Source organism: Gossypium raimondii, chromosome 12, assembly GCF_025698545.1.
Source record: "Gossypium raimondii isolate GPD5lz chromosome 12, ASM2569854v1, whole genome shotgun sequence".
Classification (NCBI taxonomy): domain Eukaryota; kingdom Viridiplantae; phylum Streptophyta; class Magnoliopsida; order Malvales; family Malvaceae; genus Gossypium; species Gossypium raimondii.
Window position 1 is genome coordinate 3,365,450 of NC_068576.1, and position 14,164 is coordinate 3,379,613.

Below are 14,164 nucleotides of genomic sequence, written 5' to 3' on the forward strand. Positions count from 1 at the left end.
GTATTTATAGACGAGGACTAGGGGTAGGGTTGTTATACAAACTCCCATCATAATTTGGAGTTTCGGGTATTTGCGATGTCCCTCCGCATTCTAACTGGTCTGTCCATCCGACATTAAGATCAAAGTCAAATTCGCGATGTTGACTTATTGGACTAACATTCTCAATAGGCTCTAAGTCTGTTAATTCAACAAATAACTCAACTGGTTGAGGGTTCTCACTCCTAGTCGACCGCCATAGTTCCATCATAGTGCCCAAGCCATCATCATCTAACAGTTGTATCTCACAAAATTTGAATGGATCTGTAGAGATTGGAAACTTGTAAAATAATCTGGACATCGCCCTTCCACAACGGACAACTATTTTCGCATTGATCTTCCTTTTTATTTCTGCTAGCTTTACATTTTTTTTGAGTCACAACCCTACTCTTTGCTGACCTTGAAATACATAACCAACATCACCTTCTACAATTTTACCATAAAAAAGAACGTACAACAAAAATACCTCATTATTATCTTCAATAGAATTTTTAAACTCTCCTACTAAACACAACAATTTCACCATTTTATATATGCTAGAGAACCAAGAGGTGGAGCCATAAAGAATGGCTCCACCGAAATAAAATTTTAAATTTTAAATTTTAAATTTTATATTAAAAAATTACACTTGTAATAAAGTGGTGGAGTTATTATTAATTTTAAAATTTTAAATATTATTTTAAAAAACGTTTGAATATCTTTAAAAATAATTCAAAAAGTAATAATTTAAAAAATTATATTTAAAATTAAAAATATTTAAAATATACATTTAAAATATTATAAAACAAATAATAAATTTGAAAGGTCATATCTTTAAAAATAATATATTTTAAATATTTTATAATATTAAAATAATTATATTTAATATTTTAAAATAATATTTAAATTTTAAATATATATATTTAAAATTTTAAATATATATTTTAAATTTAAAAATAATATTATAAACCATTCAAAATATAAATTTCAAATTTTATAAAACCAATAATAAATAAAAAATAAGACATAAAAACTTTAAAAAAGAAGAAAATTACAAAGACCCAAAAAAGTAACGTGAATGAAAAAAAATTATCTATTTCAATATGTAAATAGGCAGACATCCTACTGTCTTAAAATCTGGTGGCTCAATCTATTTGGCTCTACCAGAAAAATGTAAAATTGTTTAAACCTCTCGTACTTTTAAAAATTACAGTATTTTTCTAATATTTATACAAGTGACACTACTCTACATGATTCCACTAAAAAAATTAATTTTTTAATACAGATTACTGATGTGGCATGTTGGTGGCACCAAATACTTTGGCTCCACCAACTTTTACTATAGATTTCAGATTATTTTCATATTCTATCAAAAAAATAAATTATTTAAATAATTAATTATTTTTTGGGGTATTTTTATAATTAAAAAAAACCGTATAAGTAAGAAGGGAAGGGGGTGGGGATGGAAGACTAAATAGGGAACATAAAATTTGACGATTCTGATTGCGGGAGTTCCAATGGAGATGTGGCAAATGTAGGCGTGGTATGAGGAGTAGACAAATTAGGGTGAGTTTGGATGGGCGATGCATTTACCTGCGGTTAGTGTAAAAACAGCGGTAGAAATAAATTAGATACTGTAGCGTGAGACAAAAAGTAAGCTAAACGCACCGCACAGCACCTAATCGCCCATCAAAACCCACCCTTATTCAATTGATTTTAGTAGTCACAATAGCAGTAGCGGCTTTTTGTCAAGTTTGAGCTATGGAAGATTGGGAAAAATATAATTTGGACCGTTTACTCAATTAGAGAAAAAAGCTTTGATACCATATAATAATTTTGAATATGATGAATGAATGACTATGATTTTATTGATTGATTAGCTTCAGTATTTATACACAATAAAGCTAATGAATCTCAACTAATGAAATCTAAAAAATCTCAACAAAAAATCTTGAAATTCAAAAATAAAGCCTAAAGACTAATTCAAAAAAAATTGATCCGTTAACTGAAAAACTGAATCAATAATAAATCACTTTAATATGAGCTGCCATGGCTTTTTTTTTTTGAATGAACTAGTGTTGTAGTTATTGGTACTCTTTACTATTTTTAAAAAATTCTAAATCTCTTATTCCAAAATTAGCTTTTGGAATTGCTACAAAATTCGTAAAATTATATATATATATATATATATATATATATATATACTCCAAAGAAGAAAATAATCTATTAATTAATCTCAAAATCCAAAATAAGACGAAGAAGGGAATATTAAATATGATGGTTTGATTTAATTTTTGTTTAATATAAATATGATTTTTATTTTAGTTAAAAATATCATGTGACGTAATAAAATTAACTAAGAGAATTTCTTTTTACTCCAGATAAAAAAGTACTTTAGAGAAAAAAGCATTATGATGTTTTCATTTAAACCTACATTCATAAGTATAAATCAAGTTCAATAATATAACAATTTAAATTAAAAATAATGACTAAATTAAATAAATTAAAACCAATTAAGAACCAAGACATATACAAATAAGACCTGCTCATAAACTTTTAAAATTAAATAAATTAAAATTCTTATCACAAGAGTTTAAAGCATGTGACTTCCTTCTTCCTTCTCATTCTTAATATTATATAAAAAAATCATTTAAAAACTAATCTGTAAACATATAAAATAAAACCTAATCATAAACTTTTAAAATTAAAAGTAATTATTAAAATATAAAATTATTCAAATCCTTCGCAAGAAACATGACATGTTTAAAGGTTAAATTATTTATTTACTAATATGATTTCTTTCTACTCATAGTTCACGTTGGGTTAAATATTTATTTTTTAACTAAACTAAAGGGTAAAATTTTAAAGATTGCAATATATTTGAAATTCAATCTTTACACTTTTATTTTAAGAATTTAATCTCTCTACTTTTTATTACACGGACCAGAATTTTATTACATATTTGATATCCATATAACAAAATTCCATATACTGTACATTTTAAATTTATTTTATATAATAAAATATTTCCAAATTCCATATTTTGGGTAAGCTTTTGAGCCGGATCGATTGATATTTTGAAATAACCATACATTGGGTACTGCTGACTAAAAAACAAGAATACTAAACAAATTAAGAAGTTACAAATACACGGGCACCAAAAGAGAATTAACAGACTATTTTGTTCCTCACACATACACTAATGTACAGTATATCCCCCACATGAATCCATAACAATGGTTGGGTTGGCCAAATCATTCATAATGCTTACCGACAGGGAAAAAAATGATCACACGATATGCTTCAACATTCACATCCAGTTGACCGTGGTTGGCTGCTGCTGGCCACGTCAATGGTGTCAGGCAAATATCTTTACGGATGGAATATCCACAAGAGGAACATGAAAGAAAATAAATAAGAAAGAGATTAAGGTATTAATCAAATAAATACAGAGTGAAATGAAATAAAGATATTGAAAAATAATTCCAGAATCTCAGTTGTTAACAACTTTCCGTCAGCAAAAATGGGTCCTCAAAATGGACATGATTTGCGATGAAATATACATAGAAAGACAATTGAACATGGAATAAGTTAAAATTAAGTGCAGTACTTTTAGCTGCTGCTACTCAAATTTGTCCATCAAAATGGTGTTGCATGTCTATATGTAGCAACTTATAGCTGACGGTACGAAATTGTTTTTTTCAGAAGAGGACGGTACTAAATTAAAGCTTAACAGTTTTCACATAATTCAAAATTAAACAAAAATGAATATGAGCGCATGGATAAAGCTGATTAACTTACATTTCTTCCTCTTCACCGCTCTTCAGCGCGTTCTTTGCTATGCACTGGAAAGCTTCTTCCACATTAACTCCCTCCTTAGCAGAGGTCTCAAAATATGGGATGTTTCCTTTTGAGGCACACCATGCTCGAGCCTTTTTCTCGGACACCTAGAGAGTCCACAAGAAGCAGATAATTGTATCTATGGGGGGAGAGAGTACATATAATTATAATGCCACTAGAAGAAGAAAAAATTAACAAAAATATATACCACTCTACTGTTTCCACCATCCACGTCAACTTTGTTTCCCAAAACAACAAAAGGGAAATTCTCTGGATCTGAAGGGCTTGCCTGCAAGAGGTTTTCAAATCATAATTTCTCTACTCAATAAATTTCGGAGAGTTGGTTTAATTATTTACAGTAGCATTCACGTGAGTTTAGAATGTATACCTGAATAAGAAACTCTTCTCTCCAGTTGTTAAGGTTGTCAAATGATTTCATTGAGTTGACATCATATACAAGAACACAGCAATCGGCACCACGGTAGAAAGCAACACCTAAGCTCTGGAATCTTTCCTGGCCAGCAGTATCCCAGATCTGGGAAAAGATAATAACACGATGAACTTTTAACATGGTGCCAGCTCAAAATGACATATAAAAGCTAATATAAACCTATCTTAGAATGTAATGCTGCAATTTACTAGATAGTACTCAATGGTGGTCCTGCTCCATAAGGTTGTCAAATGCTAAATCATAGGACCCTGATGAGACAAAATTCATCAAGTGATCCACCTAGGTCTTTGTACGTGTGGGACACCATCATAACCTAGTTAATTATCACATTCTAAATCATTGCAAACTAGCTGCCCCTCAACACTAACACTATAACCAGGAAAAAAGAAACTTTTGACAAGATTGCCAATAAACGAAAATGGGGGGTGCACTGGCAGTTTTGAATTAATGAGAAAAGTGCAAAGTAAGATGCATTTGCTTGAGATCTTAAAATTGTGTTTGGAAACTTCGATTTCAAAGTAATATAAATTGTGGAATAACACATGTAAATGCAACAATAATGATTATTTTTCAAATTCATGGATTTATTGAATGACCATTTCGTGGTGAAATTGAAATTCATGTTTTTATACCTTTCAAATAAATAACCATGTTGAACCTTCACTAACATATAAATAAGATAAGAATTTGATTCTTGTAATTTATAAAGTAAATGAAACCCAAATCCAAAATTTTAAATCATGGTTCTGAACATGGAAATGTAATTAAGAACCCCTCGTTAAGCTCTATTTTATGGAAGTTCAAACCTAAGCTTGATTCACGAGCTAGATATCAAAACCAAACCTTTCTCTGTAAAAAAGACACCATAATCGGCATGAAAATAAGATCCCAAAAAACAAATGCACACATCTGAAGCAAGCTCATAAGATAACTGATAAATGCTAGTTTCCAAGCACAAAAACTAACCTGTAAGGTGAAAAGCCTATCCTCAAACTGCACTTCCTTTGTCAAAAAATCAGCCCCAATTGTTGCCTTATACTGATTGCTAAACTTCTTATTAACATATCTAAAAGCAAAATGTAAAGGTAAACAATACCCTAACTCAGATCATAATTACTATTATTAATTAATAATTAAATACTAGTTAATTTTAAATTAAGCAACGGCTGCTGCAGGATACTGATTCATCAAAGACGTCTTCCCTACCCTGCAAATCACAGATCAATCACAGTCATAAACATTAATTTGAAAACCAAAAAGAAAAACTAAAGAAAATTGCAGGCGAAACAAACAACAAGTTATGATTTGAATCGAAAGATCCGTTCTGGAAACCATAGAAACATACTAACCCGCTATCGCCGAGGATGATGACCTTCAAAAGGGTTCTACGGCGAGATGGCATCGTAGGAATGGTAAGGAACCGACGGATCTATAGATGTAAAGGAAAAAGAAAGCTAAATTTTTCTATATCTAGAAAGAGAGAGAGTGAATAAGGAGCTCGTGGACTTGTTTGTCTGAAAGGGAAATTTCCCAAGGAAAATTGGCTGCACTTTCTAGCTTTTCTCATTTCTGAAGTTCTGTAGGAAAATAAAAATTAAATGGTTAAATTATTAAAATAGTCACTTTTATTTCTCTTAGGTTACATTTTAGTCATTTATGTTTGCAATGTTACATTTTAGTCATTTATGTTTGAAATGTTACATTTTAGTCATTTATGTTAATGTGTTGTAAAACTTAAGTCATTGAGCCATTAACTGTTGTTAATGGTGTATAACGATAAACCGATAGGGCATGTTAAATCATCATTTCAAATAAAAATTTTAGGTTAAATTATACAACCTGGTCTCATATTTTTTCGTTTTAAGCAATTTATTTTTTCTTTTATGTTCTTTTAACTTTCCTTTTTTCTCTTTATTTTCTATTCTTTTATGCTTCTCTTTTATTTTCCTCCTTCTTCACCTCTTTTAACGTGAAAGAAAAAAATTAAATTGCTCAAAATGAAAAACTATAGGGACAAATTGTATAATTTAACCTAAATTTTTGTTTGAAATGATGATTTAACGTGCCACGTCAGCTTAACGTTACTAAAATGTTACAAAACGATAACGTAAGTGACTAAAACATAACATTTCAAACATAAGTAACTAAAATGTAACCTGAGAGAAATAAAAGTGACTATATTGGTAGTTTACCAAAATTAAATTCTTAAATGTAGTTTTGAATCAATTTATATTTAGCAAAATTCTATAGAAGCTCCTTCTATTATGTGTTTTTGGTAAATTTAGGGTCAGTTCTTCATTGCTTAAAAAAAAACACTTCTAACTTCAAAAGCACTTTTGGAAGAAAAGCTGTGCAGAATAAGCTGCTTTTGGCTGAAATTTTTAGCTTTTTAGCTCTTCAAAAACACTTCCGAAAAGGAAAAGCTAAAAATTTTAGCTTTTCCTCTCTCAAAAGCAATTTTGGTACTTAATTACTTTTTCACCTCTCCAATAACATAATACTTTCCTTTTCTTTTCTTGGTGCTTAATAACAAATGTGTTAAAATCATTAATTAAAAATGAAAAAATATTTTTTAAAATACTAATTACAAATATTTAATGGTTATATTTAAATATTTAAAACATAGATTATATATTCTAATTAAATTTTATAAATAATTAATATTTATTACTTAAAATATTTAAAATTTATATTTCATATATTAAAATATTAACAACAAGTTATAATGATTTTTTATATTCTTACTAAAATATAATAATATTAGCTAATTTAAATATTATTTAAATGCATATTTGTTACTTGATAATAACATGTCTAAAATAGACATTTTATTTCTCAAAAGTATTTTTTGACAGCAATGCTAAGCACTTAAATTTTAAACCAAACTTTTCAAAAGCACTTTTTCACAGCACTTTTCAAAAGCATTGCAAAACTAGCCCTTAGTCCTTTTATGAGAATATGTAATAATAAGATATATATATTTACAATTTTTTATAATTGGATAAATTTTTGCACCTTTAAAAAATAATAATTAAGTATAATATTTATTTAATTGTAAAAAATTAAAAATAAATGCCACATCATACCATCTTTTTCCTTAAAAAAGTTAAATTATTTAACAAAATTAAGGGGGAAAAAGATCTCATGACTGGGAATGTATAGCTCGTGGAAAAACTAAGAGCACGTTTGGTTCACTGTTTTGGAATAGAGGCGTAATGGAATAGAGGTGTAATGGAATAGAGGTGTAATAGCAAATCAATTGTTTGGTTGAATGTAATGGAATAGAGGCGTAATAGTATTCTTGTGTTTGGTTGAATGGAATAGAGGTGTAATAGCATAATGGAAAAAACTAAAATGACTAGAATACCCTTAGCATAAATTTGTTTGGGTAAATGATTCTTGTTATTGTTATTTAATTTTAATAAGATTATTAATATCAATAATAAATAATTTAATCATATTTAAACATAATTATTATTAAATATATTATAATTAAAATATATAATTTAATAAAATTCTTAATAATCAATATTCTTATATGAATTTACTCAAATCATAATATATGATACTATAAAATATAATTTAACATAATTATTATTAAATATATTATAATTAAAATATATAATTTAATAAAATTCTTAATAATTAATATTCTTATATGAATTTACTCAAATCATAATATATGATACTATAAAAGATAATTTAACATAATTATTAGACAACTGCCAGATAAATATTGGTCCAGGAAAGTTCCTCAAATTCCAATATTTACAATCCTTTCCGATATTCTCAATTGTTGGAACCTCCTTTATATTGTCATGGTACATGCTTTCCCGGTTAAGTATGGTATCTATTGTTCTGCAACATTAGTAGATAATGTTCGATACAAAAAAAACATGTTAAATAACATGTCACAAACTATATTAACATTAAAAAAAAAGGCATACTAGGATTGTCTGTTCCCCTGGTAACAACTAACTGATGAAAACTTTTAGGGTAAAACCAAAAAAAACATGTAAAATATAAAATCAAAGGAAGGAAAGATAAAGCTCAACATCTGATGTTTGGTTGTAATGGTAGCCACCCTGATATCATTACAGTTCAAAAAAAAAGTGGGATCATTGTTACAACTATAACAAGGCCTTGATTTAAGTGAATCCGAGTATTGAACCGAGTTCTAAGAATCACGGATTCACAGGTGGGGTTTTTATGTCACTCTGTCTTGTCTTCTTCCAAATCACCATTAGAGGATGCTCCATTGCTGCCCTGCACCGTTCTAGTTTCCGGTGCAGTTCTAAAATCTTTTGAAGGTGTTGGAGAGGGTTTTATAATGTCAAATTAGTATCATCTTTGTCAAAATCTTCATTTGCTTCACCAGAGTAAGCATACATATTAAGATCGGAATAACAAAACGGTGAACTATAAGAAACTGCAAAGACGTTGAAATAAAACTCTCAAAGATCAACACTGAAACTAAAATATGCGGGAACATCAACCACAATATAAAACAGCCATACATCTTTAAATTCCGTAACACAGAGGAACTAGCTACAAATTAAACAAGTAATCAAGCCTACACAGACATCTCAAGTTGCCGAGTTTTACCTTTATTAACGATCAGGAAATATATTAAACAATTGAGGGTGTGAGTATGAAGTTTTTTCTTCTTTCATTTTGAATGTCCATAAAACAGTTCATAAACAACCGTAGCAGAAAAGGAAAGGCAGAAAGAGAAGGTTAGGGCTCAATAAGTTAGATATTTACTGCGTAGAATTCTGAGAAAGAGCCCAAAGAACACAGATGACACATAGCAGAGAGAAAGATAAGATTTTCCAGAAGGCTGGGATGATCCAAGCATTCTACCACTACTCGTTGTAAACATCATTTGCCTTGAAGTAAATCTGAAAAGGCAGAGTTTCGCAGTTGTAAGGTGCAGCAGGTTTTTGATAATGATGCCATTTCTAAAATGCTATATTTTCATCACACTATATGTTGCAGTTTTTGATTACTTTACCCTATACTTCCCATCATAAAGATACCAGACTGCACTTAAATTGCTAGCATGTTCTTTGCTTTCTTCTACATTATATGGTGAAGTCTATTGATAAAGCAGCCTAAAGAAAGCATCAAAGATAATGGACTTGATTTACCTCGTAGAAAATCCAACCGACAGAGACAATAACTGCTACTACCAATGCATTTGTGAACTTCCTGTATATATCCAGCTTTGCCACCATCCTTCTAGTCAGTTGCATCCATTAGTGAGAAATTTTCATATATTGTTATTAACTTGATCTGCCGATGAAGTTGAAGAAAGAAAAAGAATACCTGAAGTTTATTTAAAGTTGAAGAGAGAGAAGTAAATATCCAAAGAATGAAGAAGGCATCTAAGATTGCAAACGGAAGAACCAAAAATAGTCTTGCCTTTCCAGAAAGATCACTCACAGCACCAACATTTTCTACCAGCTCAAGAATTTCAGATGCCAGAAAGAAGGTTGCTCCAAGCATGGTTACCTTTGAAGTAAGGCCACCAAGAGTAGGTCTCACAACACCATAACCCATGTAAACCATCAAAATAATAATTCGTGCAATTGTACGTTTAATAGTATCAAAGGTGACTTCCCACATGGTGATTCCAACAGGCCTGGTTCCACTCCCATTGAACTCAGCGTAATCAAAATACCAAAGAGCCATCTCAAGCATGCCAAAGGTTATCACTAATGTTATACAATTTTGCAAAGGAAGAACTTCTCTCCAAAATCTTGCATATTGCAGGAACCAAAAGATTCCGAGGATCACAAAAGTGAGGGACATGAAGCCATAGAAGTTCATCAGAGGTGCCATTCTACCAGGCAGATAGCCAGTAGGGTTTTTCCATACAGTTTTCCCTTCAACAATCAAATCTTTAAGATTTAAATCACAGTGAATGAAGTACAAGTTATACATCCCAGTTTTAGTAATTTGTATAGATTTTAATGGCAATGTTGTAACCTCATCATCTTTACTAAATGAGACGCCGAACACTTTAGGCCAGCCAGGATTCTTTGTGGAAGGGCGATGAATAATTTCTCCTTCTGAACAGACACCGAGTTTTGCAAGATCTGCGGTGCAACAAACAGCTCTTTGTCCCCCATAAGCTGAACCCCCAATTGCCTCTCTATCTTCCACCTCAAAAACGATTGCTTGGATCGAGTGTGAGCTAAAGTTAGAAGATTCTTTGGGTTTACGGAATGTACTTTTCTCAAAACTGTTTTAAGATTTAGCCACAAATTCAGGATGCAAAGGCGAAAGAGGAAAATCTTCAATGTTCCTCATCTTTCAAATACTAAATACATGTCGATAGCAATTTAGGAATGTACTAAAAAATAACCTTTTTTTTAGCCTCTCTAATAGTTAGTACTAAGTCAAAATTGACTTAAGCAGACCACTAAACTAAAGAAATTTCAGCAAGATTGAGAAAAAAATTAGATCTTTCATTCCTTTAGGTTCAAAAAGTTTGATATTTTTGTTTCGTTTCACTCAAAATATATGAACTTCAAATTTGTCAGCACTGTTTCAACTCAAATTCGTTTTACCACCCAATTCTAATTCACTAGATCCTACCAATTCTCAAATCCCACACAATTCAAAACAAAACCCCACTAAAATCATCAGAAAATTAAAGAGATCTAAAATCTATAATCAGCAGACAGTTCATTAAAAATGTGAACTCCAAAGAAGAAAGAAAAGGGAAATCGAGAAATTACCGGACGAAAGAGTCACCAGCAGTGGCAGTTACATTGTGGGTGTCAGCAAAAGAAGAATGAACATTTCAATCGAGGGAGCAAATCGGCAGAAAAGAAAAGAAAAGAAACAGATGGAGCAAATTGGCAGAAACTGGAGCAAATCGGCAGAAGCAAAAGGAAGGAACAGAAGACGCTTGGATTAGAAATCGGGAGGGTAAAACAGGGAGGTAAACTGAAGCAGCGCCTAAACTGAGTAAAAGGGAGGAATTAGAAATCGGTGGATTTCACCGATTAGATCAGTAATGGTTTAGCCCTGTAATAGCAATACATTGAACCAAACAACGGATTAGAGGCGTAATAAGTGGGGCCCTCCGATTAGGGGTGTATAACCAAACATAGTGTAAAAATGATAAACTTATAATAAAGAGACTAAAATAACCAAAAACATATAGTATTGGGACTTTTAGTAAAATTTGACCTTTATATGTTGATAATTCAAAATACTTAAAATCAAATGTAAGTAGAATTTTAAGAGATAAAACAATATTTAATCTCTGAATTTAGTAATTTTTCTTAATTTAGTAATATCTTGACCTGCCATCGTTGCATCGTCGGGATGTGGGAATGCTCCTCGTCACAATGTCGCCACCGTGAAGTTCCTCTCATGATCATCACGTCGTCGCAACGAGAGAAAGCTCCTCGCCACGATGTTAAGTGTGTTACAGGCCTTGGCAGCTTTGTTGGCTAGTCGGGCTCCTTATATCGTGGCCCAATCATCATTCCTCGTATTCTTGGACCTAAACTAACATTCTACACACTTAAATAGCCCATTAGTCACTCACGAGGCTCGAGTCGGCCTTACAGGTCATCGAAATATCAGAAAATGCGTAGAAATATTTATTTTATTAATATTTTATTTCTAACCTACTAATAGAGAAAATACAATAATTAATTATAAACGTGCTAAAAAATAAGCTTATCAAGTGTAGAAATTACCTAAAATAACTACTACATTTGACATCAGGTCATTAGGGCATCATGCTTCAGCAGGCACACTAGACGAGGGATGGATGGGGAATCATGCCCCAGCTGATCAACGCTAGTTAGAAAGGGTCAAGGCATTGTGCCCCTGCCTAGCGACAACACGCAAGAGGCGCGGGGATGATGCTACAATAGAAGCGATAACACCATGACACACGGAGGATTGCACCTTAACGTGGACGATGCATACGAGAGGGTGTTAGGAGCACACCGTGTTGGCAACTTGTTCCGGGCTTCACGTGCAACAACCTCGATTCTCCAAGTTTTGGAGCACTTTTGAGAATTTACTTTTTCAAGGATTCAAAAATTAGAAAAGTAGAAGGCTCAAAGAATGCTTTAAAAAAAACCTGTAATTTTTAATTTAATTATTTATTTCCTTTTTCTAGGATGAAACCATGAGAATTTATAGTTAGTCAAAGTCGGTTTTATTTTTCAATTATGGATTAGATAATTAGTATATTACGTTCAATTGAATGTTGATAAAATCGATAAACATGTCATGCATTATGATGAAGCATGTCATATAAATTAGGAAATAATGTCACTTGATCTTATCTGCATATATAATCATTAATCCATGAAATTGGAATTTAAAACCTTGTATGTTTTTAGATGATTGAATGAGAGAAGGTCCATAAACAATACCTCTGACATCCATTAATGGACTCTAAGTGATAACATGATAATACTTTGACTCGGTTTCACCTTGACAACACCTTACGGTAAGCAGTATTGTATGGTGGAAATATTGCCTGCATTATTTGACACGTTTTTAAGGACGAGAAGGATATAAATGACATTCAGGTGACAATGACATGGCTATAGAGAATATTCATGGTTATGTTTGATAAATTGATTGTACAACTTATTGCTCAACATACTAGTGTTAGATTTGATTTTCAAAATATATAAAATATTTGTGCAATAGAATTCTAAAAATTTTAATAAATAGGAATTTCTCGTTATATCTATTACAATAAATCAAGTTAATCAAAACATTTATGTACAAATATGTCCAATGCTAAGAGAGATAAGTTATGTCGTATGGATCCTCCTGGGATGTCCCTGAGCTTTTCGATCAATCTGATTTTAATCTCTGACTAATCCAAGCTTTCTACCAAATATTTTTTTGTTATTTTCAAACTCACAAATGCTTGGAGAGTGGTCTCTAAACCAAAAACACAAACACATGATACACTAACATTTTGGAATAATATATTTTAAAGTACTAATATTTTAAGGTCAGTTTTGATGTTGCAAGGTAATTGGATGTGTTTGGCTGATAAAGTGTAATTATATAGTAATTCCCTGTGTCATGTTTAGTAGTACAAACCATAATTACCCAGTTACATAATAAATATTAATTACTATAAAATTATCAATGTGATACAAAATTTCTAAACGAGTAACAAAAATTAAAATCAAATAATCATATGTAATATATTAGTCCAAAAAATAGTCGATAATACGATTACTAATAAAAATAACAAGAAAAATAAACATCATATGCATTTTATCTAATTGTTTTAACATTTCTTGAGTTATTACCTTTTAATATTTAACATATTATCCTTATCATTATCATCGAATATTTATCACTAATATTATTAAGATTTTTTATATACTTTTCAAAGTATGTATCATCTAAATTCAACCAACGAATGAAATTATGAAATAAGTAACATACTAATACAATCCAACCATTTTTATATTATACTAATGTTATATGTTTATATGAGAAAATTTATTTTTAGAACAACAAATGTCCTTTCAACCACAATATAAAACTTTAAATGTATCAAATTAAAGAGTTTACGATTTGTGTCTAGTGCTTGTATTCGATTCTATTCTCCCAAATAATACAAAAGACTTTTTGTATTTATATAATTACAAGCAATTCTATGTTAAAAAAATTAATTTTCTTTTTCAATCGCACCCAAGTAATATTGTTTTTATTGTAAAAAAAGTTACTTCGTAATTAAATTACTTTCATTGACGTGGCATAGTTCTATTAGTAAAAGAAATCAACAGTAATTGTGTAAATATTACCAGATCCACCAGATCTCCACCCCTTTCCTAACATTTCTTAAGT

The 14,164-nt window shown here is 30.6% G+C and overlaps 2 protein-coding genes across 2 annotated transcripts; both read right to left on the bottom strand.

The window, feature by feature from the left end:
- Positions 1–3,084: 3,084 nt before the first annotated feature.
- On the bottom strand, positions 3,085–5,855 carry LOC105762857 (ras-related protein Rab7). The gene is made up of 7 exons (XM_012580796.2): positions 5,656–5,855; positions 5,487–5,513; positions 5,273–5,372; positions 4,244–4,390; positions 4,064–4,144; positions 3,817–3,962; positions 3,085–3,385 (listed from the first exon to the last, which is right to left on the bottom strand). Exons 1-7 carry the CDS (start codon positions 5,706–5,708, stop codon positions 3,319–3,321), a joined length of 621 nt encoding a protein of 206 aa, XP_012436250.1. The 5' UTR covers positions 5,709–5,855; the 3' UTR covers positions 3,085–3,318.
- Positions 5,856–8,797: 2,942 nt separating this feature from the next.
- LOC105761910 (uncharacterized) lies at positions 8,798–11,117 on the bottom strand (the record flags this gene model as incomplete). The annotated part of the gene is made up of 4 exons (XM_052624890.1): positions 8,798–9,207; positions 9,457–9,547; positions 9,635–10,553; positions 11,053–11,117. Coding segments are annotated over 4 exons (1,095 nt in total), but the record flags the coding sequence as incomplete, so codon positions are not given.
- Between the last annotated feature and the right edge of the window lie 3,047 nt (positions 11,118–14,164).